The 25,808-nt window shown below is 46.5% G+C and overlaps 2 protein-coding genes across 4 annotated transcripts in view; one reads left to right on the forward strand and one right to left on the reverse strand.

Moving 5' to 3' along the window:
- Positions 1 to 25,808, forward strand: part of LOC119387033 (FERM domain-containing protein 5) — a 300,038-nt gene that overhangs the window by 171,212 nt on the left and 103,018 nt on the right. The window lies entirely within an intron of this gene.
- Positions 22,074 to 22,490, reverse strand: LOC119385789 (uncharacterized). Its single transcript, XM_037653173.1, has one exon. The coding sequence runs from the start codon at positions 22,488 to 22,490 to the stop codon at positions 22,074 to 22,076; it is 417 nt and encodes a 138-aa protein (XP_037509101.1).

Genomic DNA, 25,808 nt, shown 5'->3' on the forward strand with positions numbered 1-25,808 from the left:
TTGCTGAGGGGGAGAGCGGAATGCGCTGCAGTAAGTACAAGTATGTTCACAGATATTGTTCGCATGAGAACATACGAAACTTAAACATAGAATAACAGAGAGCTGAGCTAGTTGGTACGTATTCGTGTTAAAAGACAGGGCGTGCAAACACTCTGGTGTCCGTGTTTGAGCGCCCTGTCTTATAACAAAACGTTAACCAACCACGGCGATTGTTTAGCGAATTACAAAGAAAGGTAGCTACACCTTTGCATAACGTTTCTTTACAAACCGCTATGCGGACCTTGAATTTTCAAAGACACAGCTGGTTGCAAAGGGTCTGCACTCTGAAAGCGTGTGTCACGCATGGAGATCCAAAGCGTCTCAGGTGAAAAGAATAATTCCACTTCCGCGCGGGGCGCACTACTACAGATGGCAGGCGGCGAGAATTTTCATCTGATAAAAGTTTCCGGCGGTTCTGCTTTCAATGGTTCTACCGGCATTGTCGAAGGCTTGATCCGAGCGTGCGAAACAGTTTTGTCGTTCGTCTCGTAGCACACGTAGTCCCGCTAGGAAACTAAAGTTCTAACAATGACTACGATGGAAGAACTGTGCACAATCAAGTTGAGTGTTGTGCCAGCTGTCGCCCACCCCAGGAATTGTCGCGCGCCCTTTTTCGGCGCGTAATTTTATAGTGGCGTTCGAAACGCCCGGTCGGTAAGCGACGGAATATTCGCGCAGGTTTACAATGGCCGCAGTGGCAGCGTGTCAGTTGCGGCTGTCAGGTGCTTTTATCGACGCTTCGGAGAGAATTTCGTGATTCCTTGAATAGCGTGTAGAAACTTTTACTTCCGAGCGCGCACTTAGTTGACATACACGAGTTAGACGTATTATATATTCTCTTTAAAATTTATCTAAACACTTAAAAAAAATTGCTTGTTATTGAATTCATAGCACAACAAACTATTTTCGCAATCTTCAACTCAGGTTGCGCGGTTAGCAGCTTACAACATTCGCGCTGTTTCTTCTCAAAACGCGAAGCTATCTTTTTGGGGTGTGATATAACTGCACGTCAATAGGTGCTACCGAAATGCGATAGTGGCATGTGCCGCCAACGGGCTTTAAAGGTATAAGAAGCACTGCAGTCATGAATGTGATGACTGCAGTGCTGACAGTTATGAATAAGAAAGGATAATTTCGTGCGCCTACATATTGTACATGAGCTTAAGGTGAATTCCGTGGTCTGACGGGGCACGCCGCATCGGGAAACTAAGGAATCATTTAAATCACCTCGAGTTATGTAACTTGTATCAAAATGTTTGTACGGGAACACTGTACTTAATGCTTCACTTCCATCAAAACGCGTCCACAGCGGCCGAGATCAAACATACGAGCTCCATTTGAATGACGCAACGCAAAAGACACTGGGCTAGGCTAATGGGTATGGCATCGCGTAACTCCCCGGTCCCCTTTACAGAGAAAAGCGCGCAAAGCATTAAGCGATAACTCGTGTTCAATATTTTCAAAGACACGAACATATACACGTAGTTGTAACTAGTAGCAGTTTACAATCAGCTGCTTCGCATCCATTGGATAGATCACAGCCGATGTCGTAATGTAAGATATTCCAGAGTATCAACTTCGACCACTGGGCTTGCGCAGTTTTCTCGGTTGCCGAAGGTATATGGTGACACATGTATTTGTTTTCCTTTTTCATGGCTTGAGAGTTCCAACGTCTCAAACTTTTACACGTGCCAAATCTCGACGCAGGCCTCGCCTGAATGTACGGGAAATTTGTCGAATGTCTCCGAATGTTGCGTGATAACTGCAGTATTCTGAAGTTTAAGTTAAAGAATTGCCGTGGTTATACAGGGTTAGAGCAAGCATGTCGAGCGATAACTTGTGAGCCTCACAGCTCGACTGTCCCGCTCCCCCCTCTTCTTCATCCATGCATGGTTCTGGCGAAGCGGCTCCCAAGCAACCGCTTTTGTAGCAGCAACTACCACATCTACAAGTTGCACCACAAAACACACAGATGCTGCACGGCGCCTTCGGCATTCTCGGCGAGAACACGCAGTAAACTTGGATGCGCCCAGCGCCTCTGGCGCTGGCGACACGAAAGTCTGACCTTCAGCCGCTGTTTGTATTCGCGAAAGCCGCACTAGCGTTTTGCTGAAGCTCTTTGGCCGGTGTTGCGACAACACGCGAGGCGCGTGCAGTTGGCATGACCTATAGGCCGAGCTTGAAGGGCATATTCGCAGAACTAGCCATTTTCTGGGTTTGTACTTCTAAAACCTACTGCGGTTCCCATTCGAAAGTTTCGAGTGAGCCGAACAGCTTTCCATGTCGGTTTCGGGGATCCTTAAGTCAACTTCAATCAGACCCCCCTAACGCAATATTTACAAACGACTTCGCTAGATAGAGGCAACGCCCTCGGAAGAAACACTATAGCATTTGCAAAACGGCGTGCCCGACCGGGAAACCCGTCACGCCCAAGTAAGTCTGAACCGATTTCATACAAAGGCAAAGGCCTGTGGATTTCAGCGTTGATTACCAAAGCGAGAAGCTAGAAGCCCCGAGGTGGCATTGCCGCCCCGTGATCTCGAAACGCACTCCGCACCGTGCACGTCGAATGTGCCATCGCGATCTCTGCCGCAATCCCAACTTCGGTTAATTATGGCTTATGTCCTGTTGCGTAATACAAAACGGGGGCTTGATTTGGGTGTGCGACGCATTTGCTCTATTCGCCTTTGGTTAATTGAGTCGAGTCCGTTGTTCGCGCCAGCGACAAATGACGGCTTTCTATACGGGCTCACGTATGACAGCAGTAATATGGGTGTGGCCTCGGGACACGTGTTTCGCAATTACACGCCATTGTCATTTGTCGCATATATTTCGACTGCGCCGGAGGTCATTATGCTAAAGCAGCCACTAACGTGGTCGATCCGAAAAAAGGTGTTTCATTCTTGTTTTTTTTTGTTTCTGCGCCGACTCGCTCGTCGCTGGAAGCGAAAATTTCTACGTGGGTTACGACAGTATTACTGGAAAAATGGTGAGAGATAATGCCCTGAATTAGCGTGCAGGAAGGTCATTAATAAGATGAACGAGATGTCACTGGATCCTTGCCCTGTGCATATACGTGCGACGTTTTCTAACAGGTAATTATTCAGCCCTGAAGGAACTCTCGCATGTAGCGGCAAACATAATTGGTCCACGGTCTAACAGCGAAGACACGAAGCGCCCCCGTACAGCATCGCCCTCTGAAGCATCTCTGATTCGAGTACAATGAACTTCAGGTGTTATGGAATTCATAAGACATTGGCTTAACAAAAAGCTGTATGGTTCTCTGGGAACTAGAGATGCATGTATGCACCTGAGGCATTTTCTCTTCAAAAGGAAACTTCGCAAGAACCGCGCACTAAATAAAAAAAGGTTGTATGCGTCGAAAATGCGCTTTGTCGTGTTGTATTGTGTCAGGTTGTAAAAACCGATACAAAAGAAAAAAGTAGTGGGATCGGAGTTGGAGGGTGACTGCGTTGCCGTATTGCTTAGGCAAAATAAAAACAAAACAAAAACAGACTTCTAGGGAAAACATACGGTACTGGTAGCATTTATCTAACTGCATTCTGCGAGAGAAGTAAATATTCACGTAAGTGAAATCAAGGCATTTCAAGTCAAGTTTATTACAAGTGACATTAAATAAGAACGGGAAAATAGGGAACCACCCGTTTGCATCACGAAGCCACGAGCAAATCCATATTGATTTCTCAGAAAGAAAGCTTCTCAGTTGCTCGAAAATTCGTCCTGGTCCGGGGTTCGAACCCGGGACAAACGCCTTTCTGGGGCGGTCGTTCTGCCAGTTGATCTATTTTTTAGCTATTTTAGTTTTTCGGCAACTAAGAAGACTTCTTTCGGAGAAATCCGTACGGATTTTCTTGTGGCTTCGTGCTACAAACGGGTGGTTGTCTATTTTGCATTTCTTAACCCTTCCGCCACCTTGCGGGATTCCGCAGAACTCATTTTGCAAGTTACATGGGAGTTACATGAAGAGAATATTACGGCAGGTTTCGAAAGTTAAAAAAAATTACCACGGGACCTTTAATTATTACATAAATTGAATAATTATGCAGAAACAGCAAGAAAGTAAGGAGACGTAAACAACAAGAATAATAATTAGGTACATTTATTAACATGACCTGCCTATATTTCTCCAGATCTTGATTACTTATCCATCATATCGGTGCAAAATGAGCGACTGCTACAAATCTCAGTAATGTGCAGAAAATTCTGTTATGTTTCCATGACTTTTGAACAAACTTCATTTTCTCTTTGTGTCTTTCAGTCCCCAGTCCCCTTCCCCACGCAGAGTAGCAAGTCAGCGAATTTACACAAGCCGGCTAAATTCTCTGCCTTTCAATAAAGTGCTCTCTCTCTCTCTCTCTCATTGCCTCTATAATGTGCCACAGCTTAATAAAGTAGCTGGGCTCCTGAAATACAGTCACTTGCCTGGGCTCTTTTTCTTAATAGTCTCTAGACGTTCATATGAAGTCTATATGACGGACACATCAGTGGAATTTGGAAAAGAATTCGGCTAGTCAGCAGAGCGCGGCATAATTAAAGTGTCGAGCTTAGGCGGTTGCCTAACGCATGCCAGGAATGCGCTTCAGTGCACGAAGCCACTACAGTGATGTCTCCGACACATAGTTTGACACTTCGCTTAATTAATGTCGAGTTCATTTTCACTATATATTATTTTATAGTATCATATTCAGTTTGGTGATTGGTATGATTAGAAGTGCATTTTTGCCTTTTCATATGTACAGGGGTGGTCAAAAGTTCCCAGGCCACACCGCCCGGCCAAGGAGCAGCAGCTTGCTGCTATCGGGGCGCTGTTATCGCAATCACGCCTTGGCACACGCTGGCGTAGAGCGTGTGCGTGGAGGGGGGTATGCAGCCCTCTCCCTTTCTTGCTCTCGTTCATAAAAAATCGAGGAATAAACATGGTGCGTCCTGTTTGTTCACTGTTCGATCTTCGATTTGTATACTTCTGTGCAGTGCTGCTTATTCCGCTAAGATGTTCCAACTAGCCCCAACACAAGCTCTTCTGAATGTATTTCGGGCTCCGACCATGTCTGTATGCAGCGAATTAGCCTGCGCAGACGTCTGAGAGAACTCCCGCAGTGCCAATGGAAAGTTGAGCGCACGATATTGTTCTCCAGGAAGCCGAAAACCATGGTAATGGGTTTGCTAGACGGTGTCTATAGGAAATGTGGCCGCAAGCATGATACGTCAGTTTCCGGAACACTGTCGCCCCGCTACACGCTGCACAGTATTCGAAGAGCGAACAGTGAGGAATCATGACGAACCAAGTTTATACCTCGCTTTCTTATCATGGAGAGCAAGAAAGGGAGAGGAATGCAATCCCCCCCCTCCCCCCTTCCACGCACACGCTCGACGCCATCGTGCGCCAAGGCGTGATTGCGATAACAGCGCCGCGATAGCAGCGAGCTGCCGCTCCTCGGCCGGGCGTTGCGGCCTGGGAACTTTTGACCACCCCTGTACATGTACAAACATGAGCTGTTTCATGTATTTGTGTTATGGTTATGCATACCGTTTGAAGGTAGTGTTTCTTATGTATATATATATATATATATATATATATATATATATATATATATATATATATATATATATATATATATATATATATATATATATATATATATATATATATATATATATATATATATATATATATATATATATATATATATATATACATTTTTTACATTATCTATGCAGCTGAAATTTGCTGCTAAATTTGCTGATATTTTTCTTGCTTGTGTTATGCTTTCTCGTACTTTTCCTGTTTTACTTGCTTGTATTTTATATCTTTTTTTTACATGACCACGGGTCTGCGGCCAATCTGCTGTGGGCCAGTAATCCCGTCAAGATGCTTTTTAGCAGCTTTTAATTCCTGTCCTTGCATTCTTTTTCACTTTTAAAGACGATAGTCTTTCTTGGGGAACGTAAACGCAGAAATTTTGGTCTGTCTGCCTGTCTATCTGTCTGTCTGTCCGTCTGTCTTTCTGTTTGTTTGTCTGTCACCCGATTCAGCGACCTGGCCAAAGTTAAACCACTTGCTTACCGCCCACCCATCTTGAACTGGTCCGTCTGTTCATACTTGTGAACGTTGTCGATCAAAAAGTAAATATTACGCATATCTGAGGCGCGACATCACTAGGTAAGTATTAGGTGGTATGTTCCTTTAATAGAAAATACATAAGTACGTAATTCTAAAGACCCTAGTTTCTTAAGCTGCGCTGAAAATGCGGCTGCGCTGAAAATGCCTATGCGCGCCGACGAACGCCCTCTGCCACGGAGGAAGGAAACCCTCTGCACAAGCTCATGTTTCCCGACGTATTGCCAGATGGCGTCCATATCTCACGCAGCGCCTCCTCTATCGTCTTTAGACGGCATTTGCAGCGGAGCACGCAGATACGTACGCGGGCAATTTTTTTTTAAATCTGATTTGCATTTTGTTTTGTGTTGACCATTACCATTGTATGAACACATTGAATCACTGTACTTTGACACTGTACTTTAACGCGATTGCTGAAAAAGATTGCTAGATAAACTGAAACTGAAACTGAAAATTGCTAGGAGAAACTGACTTTTCTTCCTGCGATCACTATCATTGGTGTCATTTAAATGCGTCAACGTTTAGTTTTGAAGATTTCCACCTTTCCGGTGTCCTCATTCTTTTCTTACTGCGCGGCTTTTTTGCGGTGTCAACTCAAGTTCGCGCAATAGGGAATTCCTTCCAGTGCGCATTTCACCCGCTTCCCTATCTTTATCGCCTGCTGCGGACACTGTAAATGTTACTTCACCACACGAAGCCTTATTATGAGGTGAAGCTAGCAAAATTCACAGGTTTCCTTGTGCACTCGTCTAAGACGACTCCAGGGCGAGATCCATCCGACGTAGCTATTATACCATGCGCTTTATATCACACGAAAGCCGATTTGTTTGTTACTTTTATTTTTATAGTCACGCGAAAGCCGCAAAGAGGAAGTGAACGCGCAGTTCGTGCGTCTGGAGCCGCGAGGCGAGTGGGAGGTCAGTGTGACTTTTTATACCAGGTGCCGGATTTTCGAACCATGACCTTTATCATGAGCCATTCAAGGATTTCGTCTAAAAAAAATAAAGAAAATGAAGGAGGGGAAGAGAAAATTCAGCGAGTAGGCTTACATTCATTATGTTCAAGATAGCCTTTGTTTCCTGTACGTTTGTCATATACGCTGCTAGTTCGCATTTTTCTTTTAGCCAGCGCAGAATGTTTCAGAATTACATAATTTCTTAGCGAAATTACCATGGTGGCTCAATTGTGATCGATAGTCTCTTCCCTCAATACATCTAAATTGTGTTATGAGAATTCCTCAAACGAAAGTATGAGGAATTCGTGTGGTTGCAAACTTACGTAAGGGATCAGTTGTGCGAAATTAAGATGCATCGCTTAGCTGCCGTGTCTCAAGGGATTTCGGCCGACGGCTAGGGGCGACGGGGGGGGGGGGGGGGGGGGGTTGGACTTTCTTTTGACGCCCACTCACTGCTCTTATAATAAAGTTCTCTCTCTCTCTTTATCTCTTAACTGCGCTTTGGCGTTTAAACGATACGTCAAGTAAGGGCAATAATATATCGTGGAAACAAAGAGTGGCTCCGAAGAAACGCGCTGAAAAATTTAAAACTTCCAGAAGCTTTGTGCTGGCCCTAATGTTTACATCCGTACGATACTGCTGCAACAGCTAACGAGTTCCTGCGGATGCTCAACGAAGGACCAGGATGTTTACAGTCTGGGAAGTACCAGTCGTATGTACATAGAGGTTCATTGCAATTAGATTCCTGCTTAAGGAAACCGACTGGAGTAATGTGTATGCGTAGTGAGGCCACCAACAGAAATGCACAATGCTTAAATACATAATATAAAAAACAAGGACAGAGAAAGATACACAGAGGACGGCCGCTAGACTTCAATTGAAAATTTTACTCTGGACACGTGACATATAAAGTGTAAAAAACAACATCTATCTTTCTCTGTCCTTGCTTTGTTCCGCTATATTATGTATTTAAGTCAATACCAACTAGCCCAAGCTTCAGCTTTAAATGCACAAGGCGCCGTGGAAGGCATTTAAAGAATACTACTTTCAACAGATAATTAAAATTTACCATTCCTGCTGGCCGTAAACAAATGACTGTGAGTCCGTGTGAAAATTTGCTAGCGTATTCTGTTACGCTAATAGTTCATAATCAACTGTAGAATTATTTATTCATATTTTGTGAAATTTTTATTCATATATATGATGAAATCGGAAATATATTGGAGCTTTTAAGCAACAGAGGCTGTTAGAAAAGATACGGTACGGTACGAAGAACTTTATTTAAGGATCCGGAGAAGTGCCACCCCTTAGGGTGACACCGCAGGCCGCTCCCACGTGGGGACAGTTAGACCTAGCCTAACCGCCGCATCGCAGGCTCTCTGGACAGCCCAAAGTTGATGCTGATATTCCGAGCTCTTGAGGGCCGAGCTCCATTTCTGCTCTGTGAGGTCCTTATCCCCACGTAACGAGGGGCACCGCCAAAGCATGTGCTCTAAATCGCACGATCCCCCGCAGCCAGGGCATTGCGAGCTGAAGTCACTTGGGAATAGACAGTGCATGAAAGCGAGATTCGGATAAGAATTAGTTTGTAGCATCCTAAGGGTCATCGCCTGTGGTCTCGTGAGCTTTTTGTGTGGTGGAGGAAATACTCTTCTTTCCAGATAAAATGCTTCGTGAATTCATTAAATGTGAATAAGTGTCTCGGAACTCTTGAACCCTGCTCTGTGACAAGGCTTCTCCTCCCGCGCGGAGAGTTAGTACGCGCGCTTGGGAGTGGGCGATGTCGTTGAGGTTGGTGAGCGAGTCAAAAGTTTGACCTAGGTGTGCCGGGAACCAAATGATTGTGTGCATAGTTATGGTCCGGTTCTTAAGAACGTCATGTGACTCTTTCGCCATGGAGCCCGAGGCAAACGCCCTGACTGCCGATCTAGAATCCGAGTAGATTTGCGTCCTCTTATCATCCAAGAGTGCCAAAGCAATAGCAACCTGCTCCACTTTAGAAGAAGCAGTCTGACACTTGCATACAACATACTACAGTTTGCCGGTGTGTAAAAGCAAGGTGTTGGCAGAATAGTCTGGCATTTTATGCCACCGGGTACGCTTTCAGCACGCGGCAAATTTTTTTTATATAGAAACCTGAAACGTTTTTCTGTTGGGAAAACGTTGCTATAAAGTGACAGGGTGCACAATGAGCACCACGCTCTACGTTTTGTAACAACATATAACGACTTTTATTATAGCAGAGCTATTATGCTCGAGGTTTGCCGTGTGTCCTGGATAGAAAATTATCATCATCATGAACCGGCACGCGCTCTCTTCTTCCTCTTCTGCTTCGTTCCCAGAACAAATGCGCCGATTTGTTCGGCTTGGGATGCAGTAATTCTGATGGCCGAGAGAACGAGCACAAAGAAAGAGAAAGAAACGGAGAGAGAAAAAGAAAGAGATAGAAATTATTCGCAAACAATTTTCAGGCGAGATTCGAACCCCCGTACCCACGATCCGAAGTGAGCGTCGTAATTACTCAGCTATCCAGGCACGCTAGCAGAGTATAGCATAGCGTTGCATAGTATAGTATAGCAAGGAAATGGCAAAGGGAAACTAGGATGAAGAGGGAAATGAGGGGGAGAACGAGTGCACAGAGAGAGAGAGAGAAAGAATGACATAGAAGGAGAAAATAGAGAGAAAGAAAGGGATGAAGCAGAGAAAGAAATAGAGAGAGAAAAAGATAGAAAGAAACAGACACAAAAAAAGATAGAAAAAAAAGCGAGGAGGAGGGGGAGGAGGAGGAAGGAAATAAATGAAAGGCAGGAAGGTTAACCAGATGCGCATGCGGTTACTACCCTACATTGGGGGAAAGGGATGAGGGGATTAAAAGAAGAAAGAAGAGAGAAGAAGGCACTGTCAAGGAACGTATGCGCCTGTTCATTGATACCTACAAGCGGTCGCTCAAACCGTCGATTTTAAAAGCAGTAGCAATGGTCGCGTCGCTTCGCTGGCCTGCGATGCGTAAGGCCACGATCCGAGGATCTTCGGAAAACGGTATGTCGTCTAACTTGTTCAGCGCATTGCGCAGAACGTTTTGTTCGTTCACAAAACGTTCACAGAAACACAGTGGATGTTCTGGTCGTTTCGTCGCTGTTGCACGAGTCGCATCTGGAGGTGTCTGCCATTCCTATGCGAAAAGAGTACGCCTTCGTGAAAGCTACTCCTGAGCACAGGCGGCACAGTAAAGTTGCATCGCGGCGGGACAGGTGCGATGGAACTTGGAGCTTCAGGTGACGGTTCTAGACACTGGGCTCGCTCAACCAAGTTTGCGACATTGTGTCAGCGAACGAGCGAAGACCCTTTGCAGCGTCTGTCTTCGACACTGGCATTGGGGCTATCTGGGCATCCTCGTGGGCAGAACGGGCAGCATCATCAGCGAGGTTGTTACCCACAATGCCACAATGTCCCGGTAGCCATTAGAACACAACGTCATGTCCCTTCGATAAAGCTTGGTCAAGCACTTCTCTCATTTCGTTTACTAACTGCTCGTGCACCCTTCGTTGTAATGCTGATTGCAGATTCTGAAGGGATGTCTTGGAGTCGCAAAAGACAGCAGACTTTTGAGGTTGGGCTTCCGCGATATAAAGGATAGCAGCACGTAAGGCGGCAAGCTCCGCTGCTGTTGATGTCGTCCTGTGGGACACCCTGAACTTGACAGTCACTTGGCAGGCCGGAATAACAACAGCACCTGTGGAGCTGTCGGCTAAGAGCATGCATAGCAATGTATAGTATAGTATAGCAAGGGGTGGGAAAGAGAGAGGTGAGAGGGTAAAAGCCTGGCCAAGCCAGGACCGGCCAGGTGCGCACAAGCTCTGCTGTGACTTGCGCGATTTAGTGCAAGCTGTGCTAATTTTTTCTGGCACCTCTCGCGATGGACCATTACAAACATACAGTGATTAAATCTTCAAACATGGCCTCTTTTCTTTTCGGCTTCGTCTAGTGTAACTTGGCACTTCCTGGTCTGGTAGAACGTCGGCACCTGCAGGGGGTTATATAGATTACAGAAAGGAAACGTTGCTCAGTTAACTAATACAAACACTTGCTTAGATTATCTCAGCTCGCGCGTCATTAGCGAACGAGATAGCTCGCTTACAGGCGATGATAGCGAAAAAACAGCGAGTCAAAAATAGTTACATGACTAAAGCGGCAAAATAATGTTTGAAGCCCTTCACTCGCCATTGGCGTAAAATGTCGCAAGCTCTGTTCTGTTTGCTGTGTGAGCAGTTTGCAGATCGTTATTGGGGATAGTTACAAGAGCGAATATTATCTTTCTTATGAATGGGGAAACTAGTAGCAGAGATTGCATCTTGTTTGTTTTACAACTCACGCGAAGCGGCGACACTTAATGACTTGAATATTGACCGGGCAGGCCAATAATATAAAGGCGATATCTTCTTAATGGCTGGATGCGAAAGACAGAATTGATTTAGATAAAAAAGAAGAAGGAAATAAAGGAAGGGCGTTTCTTGTTTGCAGCTGTGTGTTCATTTCTATGTTTGCCATTCACTTCACTATTCAGACCGAACAAGCGATTGCTTGGTTGACCTTACGCTGCACAAATAAAGCTGACAGAGTGAAGCCAAAAAGTTGACACTTCATCGTTTATTTGACTGCGTGGGTGGACTAAACAACAATGCGTATACATTTTTGTAGGTGTTAAGCTATTAGCATGACGACGTTTCCTGCCTTTGCTCAACCCAAACACATCCGCGCGAACGATTGAGGAAACGAACAATGCTCTTAGGTAAAAGCTGCCCCGGCGGATCAGTCTACTCCAGGAACGGGTGAAAAAAAAAAGCGTTCTCGGTTGTATGCGAGGAGTGATGTCCCCAACACTTGCAGTAATTTCCCCGCGTGTACTCTGTCGGATCATCTTTTCGCAAATTTCAAGTACAAATTTTCTCGGCGGCAGTCACGCTTTATTCAGTGTGAAATAGATTGGCATATTAGTAACAAATGCGCGGGACACCGTAATGGCAGTGGTATTTGGCGAGCGAGTTACGCACTAGATCTCGGTGGCTTGAAGACACATTGCAGAGCTTGCGGCTAAGTGGATTTTGCTTTACTTTTGGCAAATAGGACGAAATCAGCACGAACAACGCGGTAGTTGGTGTTTGGAAGAGCAATATGGTAATTTTATGCCCCAGTCACGAATTTGTCAGGGTGCAAGGAACATGAAGCACAATGACAAAGCAGTGTTCAAGGGTCGTGCGCAAGATAAAAGCTAGAGCTTTATGCCACTCCGACATGCGAATGATGTTTCGGGGCCAAGTAGCATACAGTTATATTGCGAGGTACAGAAGCATGTCTCCAGCTTACGTTCTATTTATATGGAAAAAAGTATTTCGTGCATACGGTGTAACACATCGCACTTGATGAAAAAAGTCACAGGTTCGCCGCAACGGCGAAGCAATGAATGCGATAGCAACAATTTGGAATGTAACACGAAGAACGGAAAGCAGCTCGAAATTGCCAGCGCGTCACTCGAGCCCAAAGGACGCACGAAAAGAACGTACACAGGACGAGCGCGAACTATCGTGCATCACAGCTCGATACTTGAAGCACACTGATCAAACATAAAGCAGGACGCACGAAACGAACGAACAGGTACACACAGGACGAGCGTGAACTAAATGTCGCAGTTGTTACTTTTTTCTGTTTGAACAGCGCGCTCTTCTCGCAAACGCGGCCGCTGCAGCGAGCGAAGTGACCTTCGTACGCTGTGTGACTTCAGCGCGGACATCGCAGGGAAAGCACAAGACATACAACGCCCCCGCTCCACCCCCCCCCCCCCCCCGCCCCGCCTCACTTCTTCCCTTGAGATAGGAGCATGAAGGCGACCACGCACTGCAGGGCAAAGAGCATCGGCGTTCGCAGGAGAGGGGCGACGACCTTTAAAGCCCAGCGCCCAGCGCGCACATCGCGCCATCTCGCTGGTGAGTAAGAAAGCACGCTGAAGTAAATGGTGTATATAAAGAGCAGACAGAGGAAGGGCAAGGTTCTCCCTGCGCAAATATTAGAAGAAACGAGCGAGCTGGCCGACTACTTTTGAATGCGCCCGTTGTGCTCTTCGCGCCATCTCGCTGGTAATGAAGAAACGCTTATAAGCGCCTGCCATCTCTGAGTCCGGCCAGCGGTAAAGGGTGTGTATATAACGCTCGCCGTTAGCTACCTGGAGGTTCTGCGTTTTGTGGCATAGTGGTTAGCGCCACGCGCTGCGGAGCGAGAGGTCCCTGGTTCGATTCCGCGCTTCGGAAGCATTTTTCTTAATTATTTTTCTTTGGGGGCTTTGTATATATATATATACTTATACATATTCGGCGCATGACGGCGGCGGCGACGGGGCAGACAAAAACCAGCCGAGGCTGTCCATATAATTGCTATTGCGACGTAGAAGTAATGTTGCCCTTCAGATTCATCCACTGCACATCATTGCGGATGTTTTCTCGACAATTTACAGATTTATATCGTTCGTTCCCTCAAATCCAACACACATTCACTCCTGCGTACACAAACACGCACACGCAAGCACGCTCAAAAGTATACCCAAGTACGTGCGTGGGCGCGTGCGGAATTGCACACTCGATTTGATAATTCCATGTGCTAAGCGTCTTTACAAGAAATGGCTAAACTAGGCTACCAAACATATTGTGAGCACTATATTCAGAGCATTCGTCCTTCATCTTCTTCACCTGTATATAAGCATCATCACTGTGAGCGTCTTCTTCGTTCGAAGGGTTGGTCAGACGACTCTGCGCCTCGGTCAGGCAACGAAGCCGAGAGAGAGAGGGAAAAAGCGAGAGATTACAAAGCATGCTTCTCGCTCCAGCCAGTTAATAAATGCATATGCCATATACTGCTGCCCGTTACTCTCTAGGATGTCGCCGCTGCGCAGTTCACGCAAATGATGAAAAGTTATGCCTCCTATAGCTAGAGTTGATCGGCAGCCAATTAAGTCAGTTGATGATAAATGTTCCTCCGCTCGTGTTTAGGCTGTTTAAAAATTGTCGTTCGTATAAATCACTGCGCACCCTAAAAGCAGACAGCCTTTCTGTCGAAATTAGGGCTCCTTGACCTGTGGAAAGACGCAAAGGACTTTCTAAGCACGGTCTAAAGTTAGCCAACTTGACGTGACAAGTAGCTTGAGCTGGACCGGCTAATTATACAACTTTTGTCAGCATTTCATTCGTCTACAATGTATTTCCTGCTCCCGTAAGTTTTGCGAATTTTTGCGCTTTACGAAAGCACCAGTGCGATTTAGCCTCCTGTGCATGATGCTTGCAGCTAGCCTGTTCGGTGAGACATGATAGACGGTCTGCCGAATATCTGCCATCGTCGGTATACGCGTCACCGAATAAATTTGCACACTGTGATCGCTTTTTTATAGCCTTAGCATTCGGAATACGGAAGTTATTTCTCGAACGTAGCACGAGCAAGACATCTTACAGAGGAGACGCATAAAAAATGACAATATGGGGGTTTTATCAGGTAAAGGATTTCGAATCAAGTAGGTCAACCTAACGTACCACGTGAAATATTTAGGTAGACTTCATAACCTGTCTCCAGGTTATTTCACTTGCGCCAGGTAGCCTTCCAAACGCTCTGAAAGATACCACTGAAATTGCTTTCTCGTTGCCTTTTCCCTCTGCGGAACTAAGCGTTAAACAAAACGCATAATAACAAACAACAAATAACCACGCCGGTGTGGTTGCCCAGTTGCTGAATTTGTTGGAATCTGCGATAAGCATTGATCAGTAGCACTGATAGTTGGGCGAGTTGGTAAGGGAGCATGACTATGAAACGGCCCAACGAAAGGACACGTAACACAGACGAAGAAGATGACACGAAGACAAGCGCCAGCGCTCGTCTTCGTGTCATCTTCTTCGTCTGTGTTACGTGTCCTTTCGTTAGGCCGTTTCATAATCATCAAGCATTGAACTTTTATTCTGCAATACGGTAGTCTCGTCTTGAAATCCATTTCTCAAAGGAATTTTCGTTTTCGTTTCCCCACTTTAGCGGATTGAAGCTCAAAACAAATGCTCTCCCAAACCATCACGTCGTGCACCGCTTGATAACTCGAGCAATGGTAAGCATGTGCAACACTTGCACAGAATAGGCTGTAAAATGCCCGCATACACCACATAAGTACTTACAGAGAGTCGACGTATTATAACATAATAAATGACATAAATGGCTACGATAGCGCTAGCTTTTGTCCGTAGGCGCTGATAGTGTGTTGGCGACATCCGCTGAACAGTTCTTCAAGTGATGCTCAAGCGGTAACTCGGTGTTTTGTTATTGAGTAGTTGCACACACATGGGAGGGTTGACCACCCCGAGAGGCGGCTATCCGAATACATGGTTAAAATGTTTAGACTACCCATTTCCTAATATATACGTTTGTACATTAGACGTACAGCCGCCCAAATCCTTCACTAGCGTGCGCGAGCGGGACTTTTCTGTGTGTCAGCGCCATACGACGGAGTCAAGTTGTAAACAGGGCGAGGGTACGTGCAAGCCCACAAAGAGCGCTCAGCTGGGCCTATCGTATGCTTGACAATTCCTCCTTGAGGACGTCACCCCACAGTTGCGCATTTCAGATATAGCTCGTAAGCATTGTATGGTATTTACTTATTAGGTCTGTACTCAGCTTCCTGGATTTTACCTCCTCGATTGCTTGGTGCAACGTTAACCTTCGGAGCATAAAATACGAGCAAAACCATTCGCCTACTCACGCTGCCTGTTCGTACGAAGTGAGCTAATATGGGGTGATGTCCTTTCGAAGGAACAGCCCAGCTGAGCACGCTTGATCGCTTTGTGGGCATGCGCTTACCCTCACTCCTGCATGCAACTTGGCTCCGTCATATGGCGCTGAGGCACCGAAAAGTCGGAGCCCGCGCTCGCTAGTTAAAGATTCGGGCGGCTGTACAAAGAACACAATATGTCCACAAAACTACAAGTGTCACGCGTTAGAAACAACAATCGTTTAATGGATGCACAAGATAGCTGCTTCGAACTTGGTCCGCGTGGCCAGTGAAGACACTTAGGAAGTGACGTTGTCACAGCACGCGACAAGCACGGCCGACTGTCGCGAAAGTTGGATCCTTGGAAGCTCGCCCGCTTTAAATTCTGATGGGGCCCTTTTTGGTCGTCAGGTGCGGAACACATATTGCACGGTTGTTTTCCGCACACGGGATTAGTTGTGGGCGTTCATAGCAACGAGAGCGGAGCGCTGAAAGTATAGAAAATGCATGCTGGTGCAGACAATGCGAGTTTATCGTCGCGTCTCTGCTTACGATTTGCAAGTTTAACGCTCTAAGCTGGAAGACAGGACAGTGCTCTGATGGAGAGGGACCTCAACTTCACGCTGCAACGCGTCGCTTTGAGTGAGCCCGAGGTGTCGTATAAATATTCATTTGCATAAACGCACTCTGGCATCAAGAAAAGAGAGCACACTTCGCTACCTAGGAATTCAGGCTCACATTCCGGCCGCATCAAGCCGAGCAAGTGGCTTATGCGCTTATTACATCCTAACAGCGGGTAATACTCCCGAAAGCAAAGAAAGACAAATGCATGTCGCACAGGCAGTAAATACTTAAACCCACAGGGAATCAAATCGTGCAATTATACCGCTTTCTACATTACTGCTCAAAGCTCTCTGTTCTGAAAATTGCATTAACAAAGTTCATGCTCTCTGTGAAATCACTGCACGTGTATGCCACTTCAGGCACCTGTGCGTGTGTCGCGTGTTTGTCCTAAAAGCTCGCAGCCATTTCAGTCGGAGGCTATCAAGAGGGCCTTGGCATAACAATGAACTGTTGTGCACTCATGGTTTTCTCTTTCTCTCTCTCTCTCTTATTTACCACCTGGCAAACTGGACGTAGTCTAGTTAATAGGACCGACAACTGGCCAACGCGTGTGATTAGATCCTGGTGAAAATGGAAACACTGTGAATTAGAGTGACAGATTCAAGCATCGTTTTCACGATGTGAGTGGGATTTATCCCACTCAAATCCCGTTTTACAAATCCCGAAAAACCGGTATGTCGCACTGCCTCGCGGATGAGCCTTGAAGCTATATTATGGACTTTAAAACGCGCGAACTGGAGCTTGTTGGTACATACTCATAGTCAATATCTGGAGTTTAACGTTCCAAAACCACGATATGGTTGTGAGGGACGCCCGTAGTGGAGGGCTTAGGAAATTTCGACCACCCGGGGTTATTTAACATGCACCTAAATCTAAGTACAGGGACCCTCAAGCATTCTCGCCTCCATTGAAAATTCGGCCGCCGCAGCCGGGATTCGATCCCGCGACCTTCAGGTCATCAGTCGAGCGCCATAACCACTATAGACCACCGTGGCGGGGCACATATTCATAGCAAAATAGCGCGATACGACCAAGACAAGAAAGACCAAACATGACTAGCGCTGACTATACCAACAACTGCGTTTATTTTTGCTGCACAAATATATACGCATTCTGGAAAGAGGAAAGACGGAGGAGGAGGAAAGAAGGAGACGGAGGAGGCGCCAATAAAACTTCGTTCGCTGTGCGGCATAATGAACAAGTTATGTCCTGCAAATTCGGAGTGCAAGAAAAAGCATGTCACATGCTTTGTTCCGTGCAAGATTGGCGTCATCTACGAGGTTCCGACGTCCTGCGGCCGCATCTGCATAGGACAGACTAGCCTCTGTGCAAACGATCGCTTGCGGGAGCATTCTAGCAACATTAGCACTAAAACAGGTAGCAGTTTGGCAACACATTGTGCTGAATGTGGTTGCATCCCAAACCCTCTAGCAGACACGCATTGTGCGCCGCTACCCAGATATCCGCGCTCGCTAGAAGCCTTTTTCATCCATGCTGCAGGTCATTCATGTATAAGCTCCCCATCTATTACAGTAACAAACAGAGAGATTATCTCGGCAGCTAAGCGTGTCACGCTAGTTGACAAATTAGGGCACGTGCGCATGTGCCAGAAAAATCTTCTTCCTCTCCTCCGTCTGTCCTCTTTCCAGAATGCGTATATATTTGTACAGCAAAAGTAAACGCAGTTCTTGGGTCAGCGCTAGTCCTGTTTGGTCTTTCTCTCTTCGTTGTATCACACTCCTTTCTACTATAGAATATGGAGCCGTTCACTTTGCCGTGCCTATTCTGATGCTTTCATGCGCACCATGATCAGCTCTAAAAATTAGAGTACATATATTATTATCTATCTTCGGTCTATTCTGTGCTGCTTACGGGGTAAAATGCGTTGCACGTTGAGAAGCGGCGCTGCCTTCGAGGCATATAATTTCTGGAGAGAAAAGTGCATCACATCTTTGATATAACCATCTAGTTAATAAGCTTAAAATAACAGAGAGCTGAGCTGGTTGGTAAGTATTCACGTTAAGGAGACAGGGCGTGCAAAGACGGACACAAGTGAGAAGTCAAGACACCACAAACGCGTTTGTGGTGTCTCTCTTGTGTCCGTGTTTGCACACCCGGTCGCCTTAACGTTAATAAGCTGCTCCACGTTTATTGGGTTGTGTTGCGCAAAGGAAACGGCAAAAAGAAAGCAGGACAATACGCAGAATGCCTTATGTGAATATGTCCCTCTCCTTGAGGTCGTTGCCCGTGTGCAATATAACCTGACGTTCATGAACCAGCAGGCCCAAATTTCTATCTTGATTGTCCGTGTGTTCTTCACTGCTTTCTTCTCGACTCCTGTGCTCTTCATCTCCTCAAGGTTTATATGTATTGGGCTACGTCGAAACAAAAAGGAAGGAAGAACGCAAGAAACTTGAAAAAACAAGCGTCCGTCGTGGACACAATAGTTACGTTGGTCGACCTTCTCTCGCCTGCATTCTACAGCCTATATCTGACGCAAAGGAAAAAGAAATAGGGCGGCCGGTGTGGCGAAGGACGCATTTGCGTCCCTTGCACTCCTGGGGCGTATATGGTACTGCAAGACCATCAGAACCAAAACATTTCGTCTGCTCACTGATGTAACTCGTGCCTATTGCCTAGAGTACTCCCGAGCGGCCACGCAAGCATTCGCCTGTCTTCTCCGCGGCATACTTTAGGGACATCAAGAGTGCCGCAGAATACGCTAACAATATCCCCAGCAAACCACTCTGCTCCCACATTGCAATACCTGGCAGGCCCGTCTTGGGAAACAGTTGGGCAACTGTTCATTCACGAAGCTTATGATTTTCTCATATATTGCTCAGTACGTTGACCGCGTTCTTTGTTGTAAAGGAGGATCGGACTCACTCTCATGTCTGTTATACTCAGGCTTTCGGGTAATGCGTAAGCATTTTTGGTGTGTGTGTGTGTGTGTGTGTGTGTGTGTGTGTGTGTGTGTGTGTGTGTGTGTGTGTGTGTGTGTGTGTGTGTGTGTGTGTGTGTGTGTGTGTGTGTGTGTGTGTGTGTGTGTGTGTGTGTGTGGTGTGTGTATGTGTGCGTGTGTGTGTCTGACATTTCTCCAGAAGGAAGTTTCTGCTTCAATTCTTTTCTTCTTTGTCTACTGCTTGTGCCTTATTTCTTGTCTTGCTGATTGCTGCTGCTTCTTCTCGGGAACTCCTCCTATAGGTTCTTTGTTATGTAGCGAGCTGCTGTATTTTTTTTTTTTGCCGAAGAATCCAACGCCATTTGGTTAGGTTACCAGAAATAGTTTTCGATACCACGAAGTCTACACAGCTTCCACGCCTTTCAAGAAGCTCTTGAAAGCACAGGCATGGGGGTGTCTAATCTTCGTTCTTTTCTTTTTTTTTTCCTTTTTGCTGGCCTCGTCTTATTGTCTTTGAAGTAATCTGAACGGCTGTCTGAACCCAGCGAGAGCAAAAAACACGCGTCTCTTCAAAAATGTATAGCCGAAAAAGAAACATGGTTGGCGCGTAATAAAATTTACTCCGAACTTTCAGACATCGCAGACTTATCATTTGCACGCCGCACGCCGCACTAGCTTCAACAGCAAAGCTGTTTAAGCTAGCCGCAATTTGTCCGGCCTATCAGAAAACTACCTTTATCATGAAGGGGTATGTGCCACAGAAATTGGGCAAATCCCACTATTCACCACTGGTCCAATAAAAATGAAGAAAGCAACAATTAGCCCAAGAAATGGCCATCATCACGGGTATGTGCCAGAGGAATTTGGCAAATCCCGCTACTCACCACTGGTTCACTAAGAGAGAGAGAGAGAGCTATAGAAAGAAGGAGAGAAAGAAAAAAATTTGAGAGAAAAAATGGGAATAAAGACATAAAAAGATAGAAAGACAGAGAAATATATAGAAAGAGAGAGAAAGATAAATACAGAAAGAGAGAGAAACAAGCAGAGGGAGAAAGAGATAGAAAAAAATAGAAAGATCAAGAGAGAAATAAACAGAAAGGAAGAGAGGGGAAAAAGAGAAAAGCAGAGATTAAGAAAAGGTCGAACTATGAGAGGTGCATACGCTCGGTTCTGGAATTTGGACATCCGTGACGTGACTAACCTACTCGAAGCCTAGCAACAAACATAGAAGCAACCAGATTAGACTTCAGTATCGTCCCGTTTCGCTGTCTCAAGCCTTGCGCTGCTTAGCGCAAGCTTCACCAACGCAGCACGAACATCTCACGGAACAAGCTACGCTTCCTGTTTCTGGAGAAAGCTCTTGGACGCTGTCGACTATGTTAATAAGCCCAGCGATCTTACTAAGAAGCAAATGACTGCACCTTACGCTGCTGTACGCACTACGCAGAGGATGACGGCTGTGCATTTTCGAGCGCAGAATATCATTTGACTTTTGACTTCCCGCATCGCAAGATGGGGAAAATCGGATATGCCTTGCGTGGGCCGAAAAAAAAAATTGGGGCCGCCACGCGCTACTGGTGCGTGGACTAGAACAGTGGAGGTGGCAGCCTTCCACTCCTCTTCACCTTCACTTCCCTTTCCCTCCCCATTGCTATACTATAGTATACATGGCTATGCTACGTTTATCCTCTACTCTCCTTCCTTCCATCCTCCTCACCTTTATTTCCCTTTCCCACCTTTTGCTATACTATACTACACATGGCTATGCTATGCTTTCTTTATCTATCTGTCTGTTCCTTTCTATCTCTTTCTATTTTTCTCTCTCTCTCTGTGTTTCTCTTTCTGTTCTTTTTCTCTCTTTATTTCTCTTTTCTCTGTCTTTTTCTCGTTCGCTTGAGCTTCGTTTTCAAGAGTAGAACGCGATAGCGTAATCGGGCCCTGTGCGCCTCGCCTCCTCAACTGCTACCCTGACTTCGGTTCTCGGTGCATGCCTCAACCATGACGCAAGGAAACGAACGACTGTGCGCGTAACATCGGCCGTTTCATAGTATCCTACACTCCGTTTCACAAGCTGTTGGCAGCGTTGTGGAAGGTACGGGCGCTCTCAGCCAATCATGACAGAGCGCACTTCATAAGTGTGTTCCTACCCGGATGTCGCGTCCGTTAATTCGACTGGTGGCCCCGTCTGTATGGAAGTAGATGTACTATGATAACTATCTTTTAATTTTTGTAGCATATGGAGCTCATTACCTTTTTGATCTGTTTTGATCTGTTTTGCTTATTTACAGACGGGACGACCAGCGTAGCAATGAAATTGGCCCGACCTTCTCTATTTATCGTCACCCGGTGCGTATGAGTTCTTGGGCCGTTAGAGTTTTTTAAACATGCACCGTGTATAAGAATATTTACTTCAGTCAGTGAATCACTTAACGAACGAATAATTGAATCAATCAATCTGAATCTTTATTTTCACTTCTCAGTGTGACTTGCTTGATTTCTTGTCATAATAGCAGCCAGTTCTGTGTTTTCATTTTGGCTACTCTCACTACGATAGTACTCAATGATCCTGACCTCTATAGCTCTACGCACACATGTAATGTAATAGACGTAAGCTTGTTACAAGAGCTCACATGTCATGGTCCTCATCACAACCTAAATCTGAACTGCTCATTGTTTCGTCCTCCAGGGTGATTACGACAGCTGCATTAGTGTCAACAACATCATCGATGAAGTGGTCAAGTTTTCTCATTACTTCTTCCTGAGCGATAACATGCTCCACCCATCTCTTCCACTTCTCAGCGGTTACTTGCTCAATTCCTTGCCATAGTAGAGTGTGAACGTCTTGAAGCTTTAACGTCTTGTTTGCCGCTGCTACGAAGCCCTTCGCGTCACCCCAAACAAGCTCTATGGGGTTAAGCTGGCAGTGGTAGGGAGGTAGGCGCACAACGAGGTGACCAGCAGCCACAGCGATGCAGTCCACATGGTATCGGTCCCCGCTTGCGTGTACGTTGTCGACAAGCTTCATGAGCTCCGCCTTCACCATGTCGCTGCTCCACGGAACACCTTTATCGGAAAGCCAGGCCTGTATGTCCTTTTTTAGGCTACTCATACGCGGCACTTATTCCTGCTTCACAGAATGATAAGGTGCGTTATCCATGACTATAACACTGCCAGGTGGTAGTAGTGGAAGCAGCTTCTGGGAGAACCGCTTTTCGTAGTGGTCCCCGTTCATTTCCTCGTGGTAGTCGCCTGAGCTTTTTTTAGCTTGGAAGACTTCTGGTGCGCCTTCAACGAAACCATGTTCGCTACCGCAGTGCGTGACAATAGAGAGTTTGAGAATTAGGGACCCAAGACGCTGGGCCCCCAAGCTGCGTTGGGCAGCCTGCTCTTGCGTTCGGATGATCAGCAGAGTTTGAGAATTGGGCCAACGCAGGCTGCGTTGGGTCAAGCGCGCGGAGCGCCACGCGTGACGAAATTTAAAATCATGCGAGACGCGGGCCATACTGCTTCGTTGCCCGCGCTGCGTCTGTGTCTTCTCGCTGGTGACCCAAGACGCCTTGGTATGGTATAGCCTTGGGGCCCCACGCTAGTTCTCCATTTTTGTGTCTCGGGTCAACGCGAGCGCAAGAGCCCAAGAGTGGCTTGGATTCTGCGCATGCGCCCTGGCGGTTCGCAAGCTTCTTGGGACCCCAAGCTCCTTGGGGCCCCAATTCTCAAACTCTCTAATCAGTCTACCTGCTTTGCCACTGGGGTTTCGAAAACCAGTCGACAAACCAGATCGACGGGATTCGTACGTAGACTAGACAGTGCCGTCTATCCCCACCCGACTACGCGTATGACCAGCGTTGACCCACGTTTCGTCGGTGAAAAAATTTGCCCTACCCTGGCGTCGCAGCTCCGCTATTTGGCGCAGGTACCGGCGGCGACTCTGGACAATGTGCGTCGCTTCTATGAGAAGGGCGTTCCGAGAGCGTTTCTCGTACCGGAAGCCAAACTTTTAGATGCGAAGCATCTTCTAGAGGAGCTCAAACCGGTGGTGGTGTGCGGCGTGACCACAGTTACTGCGCATGCGCAAACCCTCTCTACATACCCCCTCTCCACACACCTCCCCTCCCCCTCTCCCCTTTCCACCGCTATCCCTTCCCCCTTTCCACTTCCCCTCCATCTCTCCACTTCCCCTCTCCCCTCTCAGCTACCCCGCTCGCCCTGTGAGAATTAACGGCAAGGCTAGAGGGAAGATATGAGGCGCGTAGCGTTCCTCTACGCGTTCCACGACGCGAGGTCGGTAGCATGCCCAACGAAAGCCAACGGAACGCGATCGTGCAAGTGCTCCGGCTTCGCATCGCCTCATGGTCCCATTTAGTGGGGGATGGTGTAATTTTTTTTTTCAGCATCCTCTGCATCGTCGTCGTGGACACGGTCGGTAGCGTCTCGTCTTCTTTGAAACGCTGCACCACTTTGGCGATAGTTGGAATTTCGCCTTTCTCAAAAAAGCCATGCACCACTCTTCACAAGAAGCTGAGGTCAAGATCGTCCAGCTTTTTTTTTTTTTGCGATCACGGCCTTTCCCACAAGAACGCTTCTTCGGTGGTAGGACTTCGCCGGCCGCTTCCATCTCCCTTTTCCACCGATGCAGCGTTCGCTCACTCACCTGGGTCAGTTTCGCGGTCCTCTTGATAAGTGCATCTATATGCACTTGCACTGTGCCCGCACTCGACGCGAAGCCCTTCAAAACGTTTAAAGCTATCTGCTTCGCCAGCTTGGGAAAACCGCGCACATTCGAAGGATGGCTCGCTGGTCGCACAGGTTGAGAGGCATCTTGCACAGGCACCACCAACTCGGGTGACGCCATGATTCCAAAAGGCGGCGCATCACCACCTCACAACAAGCCTCCGCAGAGATGCGTCCACGCGGGATTTCTCTTTTAATTCCACTAATGATAAAAACACTCTGCACGCTTTGAAAAAGTGAATCCTAACAATATTTTCAATTTGTGTGAGTGTAGCTTGCGAAATAGAACTGGATTGCTAAACTATTTCAGGGACTATTTCCTGTGTCCCTACCTGATTGGACGAGACAGCTCTACCTTTGGCTGCACTGCCAACAGTTTGTGAAACAGAGTATAGAATGCCTACTGCAAGCACAGTTGCGCGGCGCCCACTACGCCATAGTTCTTCCTTTTGCGAATCAGCGAAGGGCCCACTACGCGTCCGTAAGGCAACACGCGAACCTACGCAGCTACTCGCTTTGTTGATGCTTTTGCAGCTGATGATTAAATATGTATGAGTGCTCTGTAATGGGTGGGCCTTTAAAACACCAACTCGTTGCGCAATTCACATGTTTTGACGCCTGGCGCGATTCTACGCTTCTGCCCCGATATATTACATGCGTTGAGAAGACTCTTCGCACTACAAGACATTCATATAGTGTTTTTTTAGGCTGTTTTAAGCAATGGCGTGGCTCTCTGGTAGAACACCTGCTTGCCACGTACAAGGCCTGGATTCGATTCTTACTCGAACCAAAGATTTTTATTATTTATTTCATTTGCATCTGTCTCGATTTTTTGGTCACGGACAACGCTGATTTTTCGATCACCACCAAGGACGCCGACACCTACACCGGCATCGGAATTTCTGCTAAACGAGCTCTTTAACGCTGTCGCGTTAATAATATTCAAGTCTCGCTTAGAGAGCAGAGTATACATGTGTTATATGTTGCATGCATCTATATTGTGTGCAACAGTTAGTGTGATAAATTTTGATATATGATATTTGAATACGCTTCCGGTACTTCAATAGTAGCTAATTGTAATAGCCTTAAGGGAGAATCGGAGTTGCTGTTTTAATTCAGTTAAAACTTTGAGTCGTCAAGCTAACCTGCTTTGTAATTCAAACTATCAGTGATATTTACTGTCCCTTAATTATCCACATGGCATGGCAAACGTTCTGTTTAAACTTTAACTTGGTGTCGTTCACATAACTTTCTTTGTCCGGATGCTCGAAATCGACGTATCACTACAACAAAAGTACCTTGTGCTTTAGAGGCTGCTGGAGCGAAACTCGAGCTCCGGTTCTCCGACACGTGGCCTGTACTGCCATCTATACACATGACCTTGGCTTTCGCGCAATCTTGCTTAATGACAGCTTCGGTCGGAAATGAATCCGACCAAGCACCAGTCTCTCCGTTAACTACATAGGAAACTCGGAACACGTGCGCTTATGACAATCCATTTCCTTACTTCATCTAAGACCCAGACACCGCCCGAGTCGCTGCTAGACCCTGTTTCCGGCCCGTTCTATACCGTAGGCTACGATCGCTGTCCAGCTCTGCCTGCTTGTAATTAGTATAAGAGCTTTCTGAC

This window comes from Rhipicephalus sanguineus, chromosome 3 (assembly GCF_013339695.2).
Source record: "Rhipicephalus sanguineus isolate Rsan-2018 chromosome 3, BIME_Rsan_1.4, whole genome shotgun sequence".
NCBI classification, from domain to species: domain Eukaryota; kingdom Metazoa; phylum Arthropoda; class Arachnida; order Ixodida; family Ixodidae; genus Rhipicephalus; species Rhipicephalus sanguineus.

Coding starts and splice junctions, on each gene's coding strand:
- LOC119385789 (XM_037653173.1), bottom strand. CDS start 22,490: ATGGTGAAGGCGGAGCTCATGAAGCTTGTCGACAACGTACACGCAAGC.